The sequence below is a fragment of the Chiloscyllium plagiosum genome, chromosome 2 (genome assembly GCF_004010195.1).
Source record: "Chiloscyllium plagiosum isolate BGI_BamShark_2017 chromosome 2, ASM401019v2, whole genome shotgun sequence".
Lineage (NCBI taxonomy): Eukaryota > Metazoa > Chordata > Chondrichthyes > Orectolobiformes > Hemiscylliidae > Chiloscyllium > Chiloscyllium plagiosum.
The window spans coordinates 78,060,829-78,080,436 of NC_057711.1; the positions used below are offsets into that span (position 1 = coordinate 78,060,829).

Here is a 19,608-nt window from a genome sequence, read left to right on the forward strand (position 1 = left end):
CCCTTCCTAATGTCTTCCATTGCCTGCTGAAGCATCGTGCTGAATAACATAGTGAATAGAGTCAGGGCAGCGTCTTGTGGTGCTTGACTTGTCTGCACTATTTTTTAGGAAACTGCTTCATCATAATACAGATTCTGAGTGAGCATCCAGGTTTACTGAGGATTTTCCAAAGTCCATCTCTGCACAAGTATCAAAGATCTCACCAAGGCATACAAGAATAATGTTTTCCTTTGGCCTCAATGCTCTCCTTAGATTTATCTGAAGGGAGATACACTGGCTATGGTGCCTCTATTTACTCTGAAACTGTACTGGCTCTTTGGAGATGTTTTGTCCATACTAGTAGGTACAGCCCTGTTCAGAGGTATTTCAGACAGCAACATTCCAGCAATAGAAAGGAAGCTGATCCCACACTAGTTAGAGCAACCTGACATTTCTCCTTTGATTTTGTATAAGGTGGCAATAACAGAAACACGCATCCTATGGTATCCTGTTCTATTCCCAGGAGACCATAGAAAGCTCAAACACTTTGGTGTCTAGAGTGGGGTTACAATGCTTTTAGATTTCAAGTGGAATTCCATTGACTTCGGGGCTTTGTTGATGTTCAGGTTGGTGGCCATCTGTTTCCTCCAAGGTTGAGCTCTTATCCAGTTTTTCTTTGTGGTTAATGGTAGTATCATCTATTGTGTGTTTGGTGCTCAAGTCAAAGTGCTCTGACCAGGACACACTCCTTGTCAATGCATAGTATCTTACCTTTGGTGCTTCTCAAAGGGTTTTTGGTTCGATAAGCTGTCCATAGACAGATTTAAGTGTTACATTAAGCTTTTCATGTCACCAATTTCAGTATACAGTTGAGTTTTTTTTTTCAGAAATATGATCCACTTTTTCTCTTTGCTGGCTGATCAAGCTAGGTGAGACTGATGAGGTGATTTTTGGATTTCTATATCATTTTCATCAAATAAGTCTTCTAAGTGCAGGGTCTGATGTCTTTAGAGGTAATTAGTACTGTAATAATGATGGATTTCTAGATTTCTTCCACAATGATATCAGCCAAGGAAAAAGGGTGTTCCAATCAAGTGTGCAAGGTTGTTCAACCCCTATATCTGTAAAATGAGACTTGCAGGTTGCTTTTGTTTATTTCCAGGTCGTTCTTGGGCTTAGCGTTGATCTGGAAGCTCAGTTTTGAGCAAACAAACCTGTGACCTGTATGACAGTCAACATTCGGCAGGACTCTAGTTTGCAGGTGTCATAGGTACACCAAGATGTAATCCGTTTGGTGCCATTGTTAGAGCAAGGAGATATCCATTTGGTCAGAAGCAGTTTTTTTGTTCAAAGAAGGTGTCAGTTATGGAAAGGTGTTTTTCTCTGCAGAGCTCCATGGGTAGACATCTGTTTCCCCTTGCAGGGTCTCAGCCTGTTGTTTCCAAGCAGCCCTTTCCTTCCAGGTTGTCATTGCCAACTCCGGCATTAAAGTAGTCAAGGAGGACCATCTTGCCCTTGAGACTGGGTATCATGGAGCTCTGTAAAACCTGCATTTGTCAGGTTAACCAATAAAAACTGATGATGATTCCATGCTGCTGATCTTGAAGGGGGTGGTGCAGAGATAGAATGGCTGATGGGCAATCTTTTAAAGTTTAGAAGTAAAGCATTCTTCATCATGAAACTGACATAGAGGAGGCATTTCACTTGAGGTCTCCTGACCAATAGAAGTGGTAACTGGCATTGTATTCTGTCACATTTCCTTGCTGTCCGAAGCAAACCTCACTCTGACCCATAACATCGTTCTCTAATCTAGCGAGCTCACGGGCCACCAGGGCTAGGAACATTGGGAGTGACTGGTATAATCAGACTCTAGTATTCTTCTCATGTTCCAACAAGGAGTTTCAGAATATTTCCCCTTTTTTTCCCTGAACTTTTAAAGTCACAGTTTGGTCATACCAAATAATGACCCTTAAATGTACAAGCCAACCAGGTGGCAGTGAGACCAGCATTTGCTTAGGTCTTTATCCTGGGCACCGCTGCAATTCAGGAGCTTACACTAACTGATCCCAATCTTTCAGCCTGGAGTTTATCTGTCATGGGCTAGCAAACTGGGGAAGCAACCATAGCCATAGGTTTGGATTCAGAGTTTCCTGTCCTAGTTGGGTTATCCACCAAGGGACCTTTCCTTCCCTTGCTGTTTGATCCATAGCTAGTACACCAGCAACCATATCCACACATGAGGTGTGGGCACATCTTTGGTCCTAACCATGATGGTCACTTGAGGCACTTGGACTCCTTCTTCCCTTGCTGCTACCTTTGTCAAGGAAGACTTCCACCCTGTTATGTTCATCATTTCTCTGCCGTTTGCCTGCCAGCTAATACAGTGTGCCAGAATGTGGCACTGGAACCAGCAATAAGAAGCGTAGATGGGCTCCCCAGGCCCAGCCTTCCCCCCCCCCCCCCTTTCATTTATCTCTCCACCCCCGAGGCTCCCAGCCTCATTCCTGAAGGGCTTTTGCCTGAAACATTGATTTCCCTGCTTCTCAGATGCTGCCTGACCTGCTGTGCTTTTCCAGCACCTCTCAAATCTTGACTTTCATCTCCAGCATCTGCAGTACCCACTTCCTCCTAGCAATGATTCCAGTCCATCCTTAATGTAGCCTACAGCTAATTGAAAATACAATTGAATTACATCTATCTGAAAACCCCATACACACCACATCGACAAAGATAGTAGAAAATATAGTCTTTGGTGTTTACATTGTAACTAGTTTCCTCTAGAATGTCAGTAAATTCACTGCACACAAAAGGTTACAAAAGCAAATTGACCATAATTTTAACTCCTTCCTAGCCAGGCACTCTTAATGATTGTATGTAAGTAGACACTGATGAGAATAGCTGGAATTTCCTCAGTGTAACTCTAAATGAGCGATGGGCTGTTCCAACTGGTAAAAACATCTCTAGCAGGATGCTGCCTTAAGAAGTGGAGGATCAAGAGAAGGAAGTCATAACATAAAAGATGTGAGTGAACCTTGTTAACTTTTTGATAATTGATCCATTGAGGAGAGAAAGATAGTTCAATGTAGTTATTCATTTAAGTAATGTTAATTTGAAGAGAGTATACAGTCAGCAATGACTGGTATCTCATTAAAAGAATTTATAGTACTGTTAAACATTCATATTTCCCTTGGTTATATTAGATTTTATCACTTGGTTAAATATGTTGGTCATGGTTAAAATTATTAGTTGTGTTTATCTCAAGCAAACACTTGACTTTTCTCTGTTAACAGAGGTATATAAGTAATTATCTCAGTTTATGGGAAAAGACATGCCAGCAAAACAAGACTGAACAGATATGGGAAATACTAGTTAGCTTAATTTTCACTGAGCTCATCAGACTTTGCCTAACATTTTGATGTTCTAGAAAATCAGTGTTTTGCTTAGCTCCTTATCCTGGGCACCTCTGCAATTCAGGAGCTAGCAAAACCTTTTCAAAATGTTGCTTTGCTACTCTGTGATGAAATCAACCCAAAGTCGTCATTGAAAAGAATAATTTCTTGACTGCCTGAATGCAAGATCGGAACTGTGACTGCCAGTGACACCTTTTGCTGGCATGATTATGGATTCGCACTAATGGAGCAGAGGTAGAATAGTACAATAATTTTGTTCTACCAAGAATTTCAGCTTAGACTACTAGTGTAGTTAGATCAATGTTCATAAAAATAAACAACACATTGCAATAACCTTATTTATATGAAGAAACAAAGATAAAAGAAAATATAGTCTTTGGTGTTTACATTGTAACTAGTTTCCTCTAGAATGTCAGTAAATTCAATGCACACAAAAGGTTACAAAAGCAAATTGACCATAATTTTAACTCCTTCCTAGCCAGGCACTCTTAATGCAAATGATATTGCTAAGCAGAACTTCAGATTAAGGACATTTTTTCCTGTGAACTGTAATTATGGTGTAGACGAGAGAACTCGAGCTGCGAAAGATGTCACAAGTGCTGTAGCATGCCCACTAAACTGAGCCATAAGACGTTATAAGACTGTAGTTTCAAAGAAGAGTGATTATGGATTTGAAACATTAACTCTGTCTCTCCACAAATGCTGCTAAACCTACTATCTTTTCCAAGCACTTTGATTTTATTTCAGATTTACATAGTTCTAGAATACAATAGACCATTTGTAGTTGGAGAAAGAAAATCGCTTGAATTAGGTATTAGCCAGGTTGGCTCATGACTCAAAAATAGGTAATAAAGTGAGTTCCAAAGAGAACATGAGACTGCAAAGAGATATAGATAGGTTAAGTGAGTGGGCAAAGATCCGGCAAATGGCGTATAATGTGGGAAAGTGTCAAAATATCCATTCCGGCAGAAAGGATATAAAATCATCTAAATGGTGAGTGGTTGCAGACATCCAAGATGTGGGGAGATCTGGATGTTCTAGTACGTGACTAACAGAAAGTTAGTATTCAGGTACAGTAAGTAATTAAGAAAGCTAATTGAATGCTATGTTTTATTGCGAGGGGAATTGAATGAAAGATTAGTGAGGTCATACATCAGTTATGTGGAAAACAGGTGAGACTGCATCTGGAGAACTATGTAAAATGCTGGCGACCATACTTATAGAAGGAAGTTGTGTTAGAAACAGTTCAGAGAAGATTTACTAAACTTTTTTCACTAAAGCAGAGGAGACTGAGGGGTGATCTTATAGAGATTTAGAAAATCATGAGACGTATTGACAAGGTGAATGACAAAGGTCTTTTCCCTAGGGGAAAGGGAGTTCAAAACCAGAAAGCACAGGTTTAAGGTGAGAGGGGTAAGATTTAAAAGGGACCTGAGGGGCACACAGGGTGATGCATATGTGCAATGAACTGCTTGAGGATATGGTAGAGACAGGCACAGTTGCAGCAATTAGAATGCATTTAGACTGGTACATGAATCAGAAAGGTTTAGAAGGATATGGGCCAAGTGCAGGCAAAATGGGAGTAGCTTAGTTTGGGAAATTAGTTGGCTTGAATGAGTTGGACCAAAGAGTCTGTTTCCATACTGTATGACTCTATGACTGACACCTGGAATGAGTGGATTGCTTTATGACGAAATGCTAGACTGACTAGACATGTATCCACTGGAGTTTAGAAAAGTCAGAGGTAACTTAAAATTGAAGTCTCTGAGGGGACTTCACCAAGTGAATGTTGAAAGGATTTTTCCTCTTGTGGGAGAATTTAGAACAAAATGTCACAATTTAAAAATAAGGGGTCACCATTTAAAACAGATGAGGATATTCTTTCTGTCCAAGGGTTGAACGTCTTTGGAATTCCCTTCCTTAAAGGGCAGTGGATGAAGAATCTTTAAACATCTTTAAGGCAAATGTAGGTTCTTGATTACATAGGTGATGAAAGATGATCAGGGATCTGCGGGAATGTAGATTTGAGATTGAAATCAGGCAGTTATGGTCTTATTTGAATGGCGAAGCAGGGTTGAAGGGCCGAGTGGCCCATTCGCGTTCGTTGTCATGGGTTTCTATATTCGCACGAAATGTCAGCGTTCAGGGCAAAAACAAAGGTATGAAGATATAGCAATTGACAGTACTGTCCATTAGACAACTGCCAGATCTCAAACAGCGATCCACTCAAACGATGGATGACTCTGACCTCTGTTCACTTTAACTCTGCTTGATCTCACCAATACATTATGTAGTCTCCATTGAACTTGGGCATTTTTGTGGCCACATTCCTACACAAATTATTCCTCATTTTATTTGTGTCTCTGCAACAAGGGCCCAGATGAGAATAGGATTAATAGTTCTGTCTCCAAATGCAGAAAGGTCATTGTTGGTGTATGGATGAAATTGTTAGCATCCCGATATGAAACACTCCATCTCTATGTTGGCTTTTTGTTGGACTCTTGGAGATAACAATGTATAATTGACCAATGCAGTATGTTAGCAAGCCTTGTCTAAAACTAAATTTCTTTCTGGTAATGTTGGTAAGGCATAAAGTAATCGTTACGTTTGGCATTACTTGATATAATTAAAATTCTTCCGTTCTGCCCTTAGGGAAAGCTCTTAAGTTTTCTACTGTAAATTTTCAGATGAAAAGTTATATACTACATGTGGTCTTCAAAAGAAGAGTGCTTTATATACAAAGAAATATTGTTGAAACTGGTGGAAAACAGCTCTGGACAACACAGTATAAATTGTAAAATCTTTGATTAGAATCATAAAATCCTCACACTACAGAAAGAGCCCATCAAGTCTGCACTGACACTCCAAACTTCATTCCACATATACCCATCCTGTCCCCATAACCCAGCATTTACCATAGCAAATCTATCTAGCCTGTACATCACTGGGCACTACAGGGCAATTTAGCATGGCCAATTCACCTAACCTGCACATCTTTGAACTGTGGGAGGCAACCCACTCAGATACAGGGAGAACATGCAAACTGCACACAGACAGTCATCCAAGGCTGGAATTGAAACTAGGTCCTGATACTGTAAGGCAGAGGTGCTAACCACTGAGCCACCATGCCAGTTTCTGGATATTGTCTCTCTTCTGCAGCTTGTTGCCTCCATAAGGTTGATTGAGGCATACAACTGTACAAAACCAGGAAGTATGTTTTCTATTTGTGGTAACATTTAGCTCAGTGCTTCAAAGGGTGAAAAGATTTATTTTTCTATTTGGAATCTCAAGCTTCAGAGAGATTTTCTTGCCCTTGCTGACCAAGTGCTTCTCCTCTGGGAATTAGAAGAAGGAGAAGTGATCTCATTGAAACATAAGATTCTGGAGGGACTTGTCAAGTTAAACAGAATTTGTCCCTGCTGCCTGGGGAGTCTAAAACATGAGGACATAGTGATTTAACAGGGGTAGAGAACAGAGCACTTAGAACAGAGTAGCAATTTCTTCGCTCAAAAGGTTGGACTTTTCAGCCAGATGGTTGTGAATACTCAATTATTGAATAAATTTAATGCTTGAATAGGGTTTTTTTATATTTTCAGGGTATTAAGGAATATGAAAATAGATAGGAAAATAAAGTTGAAGTTCAAAATCAGCCAAGATCTTATTGGATAGTTGAGTAGGCTAATTGGTCTACTCATGATCCTATCTCATGTTCTTGTGTTTCTTGGCATTCTTTCCTAATTAGCGAAATGTAGCTCTTGAAATTTCTCTTGCATAGAGATGTTCAGAAAAATGACCAAAAGCTTGGACAAAGTAGTAGGTTTTATGGAACACATTTAGGGAGGGTAGAATCAGAGGTTTGGGAGATTTCAGAACTTGGTACTTTGGCAACTGAAGGCATGGTGGAACATTTAAAATCCAGGATGCTGAAGATCAGAGTTAACAGATATCTCTGAGGGTTAACAGGCTGAAGGAAGTTAGAAATAGCAATGGCCAAAGCCATGGAGGAGTTTGACAGCAAGGCATTGAAACTTGACTAGGAATCAATCAACAGAACAAGCATAAGTTGGTAAGTGAAGGTAGTGAGAGTTAGGGCACAAGCAGTAGTTTTGAATGACCACATTTACCAAGCCAGAATTGGAACTATCAAGTCTAAGAGAGCAAAGGATGAGGTTACAGAGCAGTTGCTCCGAGGAAGAGACGCAGTGGGGTGATGTTATTGAGGTGGGAATAGACTTGATAATCCAGATGTGTGATTAGAAATTCAGTGATGTCAAAGTAGGTACAATTTTTTTTGAAGAAGGGCATGTGCCCGAAACGTCGAATCTTCTGTTCCCTAGATGCTGCCTGACCTGCTGTGCTGTTCCAGCAATAAAGTTTCAGCCACAATTTTTTTTGGCCTCACAAAATTGGGAGAGAGAGAGAGAGAGATAAACAATTGGTAACTAGGAAACAGAATTTGTGGTTGAGATGAAAACAATGCCTTTGTCCTGACAATATTTACATTGGAAGAAATTTTGTTCTGTTCTGGTCAATGATATGAGCATTATATTTTTAAATTACTTGCAGTAGATATTTTTTGGCAGATCATTTTAATGACGCTAACAAGCTCACTTATCATCCCAGTTACCTTTCCCAATCTCTCATTTTGTACTGTCTATTATTTATTGCTCATTCCTAGTTGTCCTTGAGAAACTATTTTGATTCTGTAAATGTTTTTTCTTTTAGCCCATATACTGCAGATATAGTTTTATAAGCTTACTAAATCATATTCAAATCAGGTAAAAGCAAAATATTACAGAAGCTGGAATTTGTGGTAAAAACAGAAAATGCTGAAGAATGAATGGAGACAAATAATTAATGTTTCAAGTCCAATATGACTACTTCAAAACTTACTTAAATGACTATTGAAGTTTTTGACTGCTAATAAGTTGAATATTTCCCATACAGTTGACTCTGTAAAGTACACTATTTTCATACTAGGTTTTTCAGAGACCAAGTACTGTATGTGAAGAAGCCAGATTCCATTTTGGGGGTTTCTGTATTACTTCATAGTGCCCTAGTGATCAGCAGTTCAGAACTGGACTTTCAAGCGGATAACCAATCTTTTTCCTTCCTCAGAAATGGAAAATCACATCAAAGTAAGGTGTTCCATTTAGCTACTACTGATTCAATGATAGTCTTGCAATTATTTGCTTAGGTTATTAAGTTCTAGTCTGTTAGAACTGGTTCTCAACTGACATCAACCAATTATCGAACACTGACCTTTAATTGGAATGCTAATTCATTTTCTGTAATTAGGTTGTATTGTTTAATCATATATAATTATTCAGTTCTTGTGGAACATCATTTTTGAGGATAAAATAATTTATAGTTCCTACTGCTTTCATTTTTAACTTTGATTCATACAAACACAGAAAATGGGAGCAGGAGTAAGCTCATTTGGTCCATCGAGTCTGCTCTGCCATTCAATATGATTATGGATAATCATTCAACTCTGTACCCCGTTCTTCCTTCCTCCCATACTCCTGGATTTCATTAACTTATTCTTGAAAACATTCAATTCCACAGGCTCACCACTCTCTGGATGGAGAAATTTCTCCTCTTCGCCATCCTAAATGGCTTACCCTGCATCCTTCGACTGTTAGCCCTGGTTCTGGACACCCAGATCAATGGGTACATTCTTCCTGCATTTATGCTGTCCAGTCCTGGTAGAATTTTATATGTTTCTATGAAATCTCTCTTCATTCTTTTAGTTGTAGAAAATACAGTCCCAGTCTCTTCATGCTTTCCTCATAGGACAATCCCAACAACACAGGAATTAGCCTGGTGAAACTCTGTTGCACTCTCTTCATGAAAAGTATATCCTTCCTTGGGTAAGAGGACCAGAATGGCACAGGAAGTGCCAGATGTGTTCTCACCAAGTGAACATAATCATAATTAATCCAGTCGTTCTTTGTATGCCATTCCCATTCTTGTACAGACAAGGAGACCAAAACTGCACACACTATTCCAGCTGTGATCTCACCAAGGTTCTGTACAATGGCAGCAAGTTTCAAGTTCATAGAAACTTACACTGTCATGGTTTCTCCTCCACAATATTCCTTAATTTAGCCTTGTGGTTAGCTCATACAAGGGATGCTGTTGTTAGGCTATTTTAATTATTGCAGTTGTTTAAGGTTAATTTCTCCCTTAAAGATAATTGTTTATGCCACAAATAAAAAGCACTGTGGTTACAACATAGTGAGAGTGGGTGAGTTTGAATATTGACCAAGGCTAATTCAAGTTTTTATACTATATATTTGTGCAATGTTTATTATCTTGAATTGTAAATGTTACACTATTATTGACGAATAAAAATTGTTAAATTTCATGTCCATGGCACATTTAATAAGGTGATTTAAATGTTTTATGTTGAGTTGAAGAGTGTGGTGCCGCAAAAGGACAGCCGGTCAGGCAGCATCCGAGGAGCAGGAGAATCAACGTTTTGGGCAAAAGCCCTTCATCAGGAAGGGCCCTGATGAAGGGCTTATACCCGAAACGTCAATTCTTCTGTTCCGCAGATGCTGCCTGACTGGCTCTGCTTTTCCTGTATCACACTCTTTGACTCTGATCTCCAGCATTTACAGTCCTCACTTTCTCCTAGTATGTTTTACAATGCATTGAAATGAAAATATATACTTTGTTTTACCATTGCTATCTATTTTCCTTAGAAAATTGAAAATGGAAGATTTGCCAAATACAAGTACTTTGGGCATAAGATGATTAATGATTCAGACTTGTTTATGATTACAAAAAGGTAAGATCATAAACTTTACATGGATTTGAAAAATCTGTTTTTAAAATGCTGACATATTGTTCTGCTCTTTGTAATCAAATTTCAATTGCATTTGCAAAATTCCAAACCAATGGTATGGAGTTGTTATGTTTATAAGCTTTTATTTGGGATCAGTAAGAAAATGGTACAAAATTGGGTGATTGAACAGGGAGCACTTGGTTGCTTGCAATTTTACTGGAATATGTCATCTGTCACAATGCTCAGGAGAACAATGTGGCTGCACTGGTAGTAATCTTCCAGGAATCCTTAGCTTCTGGAAAGTCCCAGAGGATTGGGAAACTGCCAGTGTAACACCTTTATTTTCAAAGGGGAGGAGACAAAACAAAATAGGTAACTATAGGCCAGTTAGTTTAACCCATTCTTACTTTAAAGGATGAAATAGCAGAGCATCTAGAAATGTATAATGTAATCAAGTAGTCGGTATAGCTTCATGAAAGGGAATCATGCCTGACCATTGCATTAGAATTTTTGAGGAGGTAGCAAGCAGAATAGATAAAGGGGAACCAGTAAAAGCAATATATAGATTTTCACAAGACCTCTGATATGATAGCACACACTGGGCTCCATTATGTTGGAGGTAGTATATTAGCATGGATAAGAGGATTGACTAACTAATAGAAGACAAAGCTGAGAAAGGGAAAGCATTTTCAGGCTGCAATCTGAAACTTTTGATTTGTCACAGGGATCAATGCTGGGGCTGCAAATATTTACAATATATATGTAAATGATTTGAATGAGGAAAGTGAGTGTACTACAGCTCAATTTTTAGATGACACAGAAATAGACAGAAGGCAAGTGCTGAGGAAGACGGTGTCTGCAGAAGGATATAGACAAGCTAAGCAAGTGGACAAAAATGGATAGAATATAATGTGATGAAATGTAAGATTATGCACTTTGGCACAAGAATAGAGAGGAGCTGTATATTATTTAAATGGAGAAAAGCCATAAAAAGTTTCAGCTGGTAGAGAGCGCAAATGCAGTGCAGGCCTTTATTTCAAAGGGAAGGAATATAAAGTAGCGAGGTTTTGCATAAACAATACAAGGCACTAGTCAGACCACAACGGGAATTTTGTGAACTATTTTGAGACCCTTATCTAAGAAAAGATATACTGGCATTGGCGGTAGGTCAGAGAAGGTTCATTAGTCTGATACTATGTGTAGAGAGAGTGTCATTTGATTTAATTTATTGTGATCACGTGTACTTAAGTACAGTGAAAAGCTTGTTTGCAAGCAATACAGGCAGATCATAGCAAGGATATACAGAACATAGGGTGCTTAGACAGAGTGCAGCATCTAGATTGCACTGTACACAAAGTGTGTGAAGCAAGATCAACATTATATGATGTTAGAGAGTCCATTCATCAGTCGAATAACAGCAGGGAAGAAGCTATTCTTGAACCTGTTGGTGCTTGTGTTCAAGCTTCTGCCTGACAGAAAAGCAATATGAAAAGTTGAGTAAGTTGGACTTATACTTTGAGTACAGGAGACTGAGCAGTAACCTATTGAAACATACAAGATCCTTAAGGAACTTGGTAGGATTGACACAGAAAGGTTGTTTCCCCTGGATTAAATGACTTGCTCAAAAGTCTTATGGAGATACGGTCTACCTAGTCCGGTGGATGTGTTTTGAAGAGCAGAATTATTAATAATGTCCAAACCAATTTTATCCCTCAAAACAACATCACAATAAACAGATTTTCTAGCCATTATCCATTAGAATGATTTGGATGTGAAGAACAAATGTAATAGTTCCGAGTATGCAGATGACACAACATAGGTGAGAATGTGTTGTGAGGGATGATATAGAGAGGTTTTGACAGATTTGGACAGGCTGAATTAGTGGGCAAGACATGGCATAATGAATATAATGTAAGTAAATATAAGGCTATCCATTTTGATACAGAGTGGTGAAAAAGGTATTTGATATGCTAGACTGCATTGGTCAGTGTATTGAATACGGGAGTTAGATGTTTTATGGTTATACAGGACATTGATAAGGCCATATTTAGAGTATTGCATACAATCTCCCTATTATAGCAAGGAACTTATTGAATGGGAAAGGGTGCAAAAAACATTTACAAGGATATTTCTGAGACAGGAGGGTTTGAGTTATAAGGAGAGGCTAGGATTTTGTTCCCAGGAGCGTCGGAGGCTGAGGGGTGACCTTTTAGAGGTTTATACAATCATGAGGGACATGGATAGGTTGAATAGCAAAGATCGTTGTCTGCAGGGGAGGGGTATCCAAAACTAGAGGCCATAAGTTTAAGGTGAGAGGGAAAAGATTTAAAAGGGGCCTGAGGAGCAACTTTTCCACATACTGGGCGGTATGTATTTTGAATGAGCTGCCAGAGGAAGAGGTAGAGGCAAGTACAATTACAACAGGTACATGAACAGGAAAATCTGGTCGGCATGGATAAGTTGGGCTAATGAGTCTGTTTCTGCTGTATGACTTGATGACAGTCGGAATGGAGGTGTGGAATTTTTCTTGCATAGTTATTCCTTAAATGATCAAGAATTCTTGCTGTCCAAAAGAACCTGGCCAGAATTCACTGAAAGCTAAAATGCAAGTGCTGTAAGCAAAATGTAGGCTGGCCTAATCACTGGACGATTTTTATTTAGGAATAAATGTCTTGCTGCAAATGTATGGAACCTTGGTGAGAATATACCTGGCCATTTTCTGTGCAGTTCTGGTCCTCTTACCCAGGGAAGAATATACTTTCCATAGAGGGAGTGAAGCAGAGATTCACCAGACTAATTCCTGGGTTGGTGGCACTGTTCTATGCGGAAAGCCTGAAGAGACTAGGCCCATGTTCTCTGCAGTTTAGAAGAATGTGTGGTGAACTTATTGAAACTTGCAAAATTTTTGAAAGGACTAAATAGAGTAGCTGCAGAAAGAACTTACCTTCAGCTGGGACATTGTCGCAATAAGGGGAAAGCCATTGAAGGCTGAGATGACAAGGGAAATGAACTTTGTAATTCTCTTCTCAAAAGGAATGTTCATTAATATGTTCAAGATAGTGTTATGACTGAGCTTGTAGGACTCCTGCTATTCCATTGGTCCTAATATGAATGTAATGTTTTGCCCAGTTCCCAACTCTGGCCATTTGTATGCTTTCTCTATGTTAAGCTTAGAATAAAAAGAATCCATGAACCACCTTTCTTCAATAAACACAAAATTATTAACCCTTAACAAAATTCCATGAAGTAACAACAGTAGTTAATGCACAAGGTTTGTGATATGAAAATACAATTATCCCTCTAGTAACCCAAAACAAACAAACAACAAACATGCATGCATCAGGGAACGGAAAATAAAAGGATTTCTCTCCAACGAGAATCATTTTGCATAAAACCCTTATGAAAACTTCCATTATTAATCATTTGAGAATGCAAGTTCAAGCTTCTGAATTTTGCTTTTATTCACCCTCTCTCGCGTCTTTCTTTCTTTTCCTGTTCTAGTTTGACCTTTTTCATTTTGAGTTAGTTCATCTGTAGTTGCATCCTAGGTTACTTGTGAGTGAGTTAGCCTTTATTTCCATAAATTTCAAATGTTTAAGTTGCTGGCTCATCGTGTTTTACCTTTTTCGCATCTAATTAATCTTTAACTGTTATAAATCATCCAGCACTCTCAAATCTTCCTTTCAAGAAAAGCTTCAGCAATTAAAACCATTTCAACTTTTTAATGAAGAAACCTGTTTACTTAAAATTTGCATTGTATCTGTCTTAGTCTATGGCTTCAAAATCTCAGTAAGAGTCCCAAGTTCTTAACTAACTGGATGGAGATGAGATAATTCTTCACCCAAAGAGTGGTGAGCCTGTGAAATGTATTCAAGAGGTGGCTAGATATAGCACTTGGAAAGAATAGGATCAAAGGTTATGGGGAGAAAGCAGGTTTAGGCAATTGAGTTGGACGATCAGCCATAATCGTGATGAATGGCGGAGCAGGCTCAAGGGCTGAATAGTCTTCTATGTTTCTATGAAGGGGCTATTCCCACATGATTTCATTTTGTAAACAAAACCTTTTATTGTACAAGAATTAAACAAAGCAAGTACTTCTAATTTAACAAGTTTCAATTCCACCTAAAAATTCCTCAGTACTTTTGGGACCAAACCAAATATACCACAACTCCCTGAATTCACTTTGACTCCTTTTGGTGTTCCTGCTGTTCTAAAGCACAAGATTCCTATGGATCTTTCCACTAACATTCAGCCAGGTGACCCAGAAGCTCTCTTTCAGCAACTCAATTGTGGACTCAAATGTGGGATTCACCATCTTTTTATTCACTCACTGTGAAATCACAAACACCCTTCAGATAATTCCCCAAATTATCCTTTGGTCTGAACTGTACATGGATACTTCGCTAGTTTCAACACTTCTTTTTATGTAACAAATTACTTGAATAATTCACATCTGTAACAAAGTCAGAGCCATATTACTCAAATTTGCTGGCTTGATATTTACGAATTAACCTATTCAGAGATGTTATTACACACTGGAGCACACTGGACTTGAAACAACATAAGAGCCCGTACTGACTTGCTTTCATTTCCGTAAGTGCTAGTACACACAATTTGCTTTCTTGCCCCCCGCCCTGCCCCCTACCCCCCCACCATCATGTCACCTCTTGCCTTTTGTCCACCACCACTAAAACATCAGTATTTCCAATTAATAACCAATTTACCTGCAAAGCCCACTGCGGCAGCAGACCTGCTGTCTGTTTATTTTCTAACGTCTGGAAGTGCTGTCACAACTAAATGGCATTTTGTTTTCCATCATGTCACCTATGGCATTTTATATCCAGTTTTGAACACCACTAAATCATCTATGTTTCCAAGTAATCAAATTTAATGAAATACCCATCAAAGATGAGAGAGAGGTATGGTGAGAGAGAAGGGGTCAAAATCAAAGTAGAGTTAAGGGGGAGATCAGGCACTTCACCTCCTGCAGTAATCACCTTTATCAAAGCATCAAGAATATTAGTGTTCATTGCATGCTCCCTCTCCAAGGACATACGAGCATGCATAAAGCCACATGAGAGAAGTGGCTGATTTGCTGTCTTTTTTATTTTCATATTTTTATATCCGGGGTAGAGACACAACCATAAGAGGACTCTCCTATTTGCTAACTTCCTGACATCCACCTAATTGGGTCCAACTGCCATTTAATGCCTCTTGCCCTTTTAATATCTAAGTATGTATGGTCCACCCTTTGAACAGTAATTACCTTGTTTCACAACCTCTCATGCTCAGGGATCCTTTCCCCCTTTCGTACTTTAATACCGCACCAAAAAGTTATATTCCAAAACCACATAATTCTTGAAATCAGACATTTTCATACCTAAATGCTAATCTAGGCAGGGTTGTTTGATGAGTGGCAATCTCTCAGAATATCATTACACTTTTTGCTTACATAGGAGAGTTCTCCAATTCTGACAGGATATTCTGATCAAGGCTTCTTCAGAAATGCAGAGCCATACTGTCATTTTGGCACAAGCTTTATGGTGCAGAATGGTTAGGGCAAGGAAAAGCACGTCCACTTTTCACAACAGTTGGTTGCTGAATTCTGTGATTTAATGGTCCAGCATCAGACATCCACTTTTCATTTCAGACACAATTTGAGAACTTCTATGGCTGAGTTAAAAATCACACAACACCAGGTTATAGTTCAACAGGTTTATTTGGAAGCATTAGCTTTCAGAGCGCTGCTCCTTCGTCAGGTGGTTGTGGAGTATGATTGTAAGACACAGAATTTATAGAAAAAGTTTACGGTTAACTGCAATTATACATTGAAAAATACCTTGATTGTTTGTTAAGTCTCTCATCTGTTAGAATGGCCATGTTAGTTTCACTTCTTTCATATCGCAAAACCTTTTTTAAAAATTACATTCTCAAGTGAACTTTAGCCCAGGTAATGTATTGGGTATTAGCACCCTTCTATGTTGTTGTCTGTGCCATAATGTTTAGACTGATTCTAATCTAAAAAATGAATTAACAGAATCTTACATGAATTCATGCAGTTTGTGAGCAAAGTACAATGTAACTCTGCAAGTACAAATTCATCCCACAAATTTACACGTGTGTGCGCGCACACGTGTTTTGTTGTGGGATGGTGGCTGAGTGTTTCAAGTACTTGAGCAAAATAGTCTAATTTCCTTTTTGTTCTAGGTATGTTCAGAAACGTTTGGCTAATTCTTCGCAACATCTGAGTACCTCATTAGTATACTGAAATAAACAAAAAAATTATTTAGAGACAGAGAAAATGAGATAAAGTTTGTGATTACTGTCTGTTGACCTGTTTAAAGCTTATACTTTCATCTGCAATTATGATCATTCGATTGCATGTAATATATTCTAGTAGTGTTAGAGAAGGGTTCTTTGTTCAATCATGAAACTTTGCCTCCAACAAAATAATGGAGAAATAGACATACACTATTGCACTGGGGAATGGTAAGTGGCTTCAGGTGAAATAATCACATTAACCAAAACTGTAATTATGATGGTGTATCTAATGGAGGAGAAGGTAAGTACAGTAATAAAAGGGCAGTGCAGCTTGTAATGCTTTTCTAGTGAAAGTGACCTGAGCATTCTTTTACTAAAGTATTTTGTTATACCATCTGAGGGGTAGGTGAAGTACTTTGTGACATTAACTTGGATGTTCTGAACAAGTCAGTAAAGTACCTTTTGTTAATCTTATTGCACTAAATATCATTTTCCAGTGGTATCTTGTTTGTAACACAAGGAACATTTGGGCAGCTGAACTGTGAATGGCAGTATAGCTTCGAGGAATTCACAAAAGAACCTTTTATTGTTGCTGGAAGGAGGTTACGTATTGAAGCCAAAGTAAGCAAATGTTTAGATTGCCCTGTTTAATTATCACATAACAAATGAGTAAGAATGAATGCATGTATTGACTTGGAAAAGATGTTTTGAAGTTTACTCATGATAGGTGCATGTAAATCAAAGCATTCCATTATCTTTATTAATATGACATCCGAAACTTAACGTAGTTGTGGACAGATGCTCCATTACAATTCATAACTGAACAGGACTAATTCCAAAATTAGTAGCATTTCAAAAGCAGTGAATAATTTGCACTATCACCTTGATCAATAGTACCTCATATACAGGGCCTAGGGATATTTTCACTAGATAGCTGTTGCAGATGGCAGAATTTGGAATTAAGACTCGAATGATGGCCATTGTTGATATTCTAAAAATAGATTTGCTTCAATATCTTTTAGGAAAGAAAACTGCTGCCCTTATTGGGTATAGCCTGCATGTGACTTGGGACCCATTGTGAAGTGATTGCCTCTTAACTAGCCTCAGAGTAATAAACCCAGCCAGCCAGTGACATTCTCATCTCATAAATACAAAAATCAGTTGTTGGATTATCTTTACTGCGCTAAAATCTTTGCCTCATCTCAGATACAAAAATATGGTGATCTGCAATTTGTATCAATCAAGCTGCTCACGCTTGACTATCTTTATTTATCCAAAAAAAAAACCATTACTCTTCACCATGGACATATCTCCTGATAGAATTCTGATTTTCTAAGATGGATTTTCAGATGTCTGTATGACAAAAACATTGTATCTTTCTGATATTTATACATGCAATTCCTTAGTATTCCTGGAATGGCTGAACAAATGAAATATTCAGAATATCTTCCATATGTCAATGCCAGAGAGAATGTCCAAGAGTTGTGGAGTTAAATATTTCTGACTAAACTAGTAGCAGCAAGTCACCATCAGGTCTCGCACAATCACATGAATTGGACCCTGATTTCAGGTCATCAGACAGGAAAGGATCTATCTTCTACCTTTCATGAATTAAAACTCATGCAAACCTTTGCTGTCCTTATCTTAACTCTTACCAAGTCGCATTCAACTATGACCCTTGTATTCACTAGCCTACATGTCTTGTGGTATGGCAGAACCTCAATTTAAAATTCTCATCCTCATTTTCACATTTCTTCATGGCTCATCCCTGCAACCTTCTGATAACCTCAGACTAGCTCTGTACACATCCTGATGAAACTTGCTTTTCTTGAAACTCCCTTCTCTGTCACATCACCAAAATTCCTTTGAGTGAAGTTAATTTTGTTTGATTACATTCCTAATAAGTGTTTAAGGTTATTTTTAAAGTCCCTATATAAATACAACTTGTAAAGTGAAAGACTAATATTTTAGCCGGGGTTGGTTAAAAGCTGCAAAACATGCTGATTGTGAACATGAATCCAGCAGATGGCAATATTATGTACTACTTTGTTTTCAAAGTGAAGCTGAGCTTCAAGAACCAGAAGTTTGATTTTTGCTAACTGCATACTGTGGTGCTCAGTGAACATCAATACAAGAGGCTGCCATTGAACAAAAAGAACAAAGTTTATTACCTGTGAAAGAAAATAACTTCACTGTACAAGAATTATACAACTAACTTGTCACTAAGGTTTCCATACCCTCACTTGCAGCAATTTTTTGATGTGAGTTTTCTTTTAAGCCACTCAGGACTTCTTCTGCAGCCTTGACATTTTGGAAACAGCTAAGCAACAGCATCTTTTAATTCTGACGAAACCTGCACACACTGCTTGACTTTTTGGGCAGTTCTGCCCTCTTCCATGGTATTGGACTCCTGCTGTGAGGCAACAGCAGGTGTTTTTTCTTCTCCAGTTGTTTCTAATGCGTGCACTGTTTACTTCTAATTCCACTCCAACACTCTGAATTAAAAACACATTTCAACAAATTTCAGACACCTCCACCTGTCTCAAGAAAATCTGAAATAAAACCATATCTCCTCTTAACACAGAATATTGAAATGCAAGTCAAATTTAATGCTATACATGGTTCTTTTATTTTAGAATCCAAGTTTCAAAATAGCAATGCATCATGATTTATTTATCTTCAGCTAACATTTTCTGTTTTCTTAAAGGAACGTGTGAAATCTGTATTCCATGCAAAAGAATATGGAAAAATTGTGAATTTCAAAACTGAAGATGATGCACAGGTATTGAATTTTCTTGTTCAATATGGCTGTACCCTACTTTGATTATTAGGCATTTTCTCCACTTTGGATATGACTTTTTCCTGAGTTTATTTGTAACTGACTAGTTTTCTGTATTTTGCTCTGTATACCTTGATTGCAAGTGCCAATTAGTTCTTAATAATTCAAAGTTGGAAATAAAGAGATACAGACAGGTTAAATGAGTGGATAAAAATTCCACTGATGGATTATAGGGTACTTTGGAAGGAAGAGGAGTTAAATGTTATTTAAATGGACACAGCCTGCAGAAGATGGCTGCACATGGGGATTTTGTAGTTATGCATGTCCAAGTATAGCAAGATAAGGACAATATCCAGGTTTAGGCTGACAAGCGCCAGATAATTACT

The 19,608-nt window shown here is 38.3% G+C and overlaps 1 protein-coding gene across 3 annotated transcripts in view; it reads left to right on the top strand.

Moving 5' to 3' along the window:
- Positions 1-19,608, top strand: part of vps13a (vacuolar protein sorting 13 homolog A) — a 421,720-nt gene that overhangs the window by 395,527 nt on the left and 6,585 nt on the right. For all 3 annotated transcript variants that reach the window (XM_043712521.1, XM_043712545.1, XM_043712559.1), the window contains 3 exons: positions 10,100-10,185; positions 16,941-17,064; positions 19,151-19,225. In XM_043712521.1, coding sequence (XP_043568456.1) covers positions 10,100-10,185; positions 16,941-17,064; positions 19,151-19,225 — 285 coding nt within the window. The remainder of the gene's footprint in view (positions 1-10,099; positions 10,186-16,940; positions 17,065-19,150; positions 19,226-19,608) is intronic.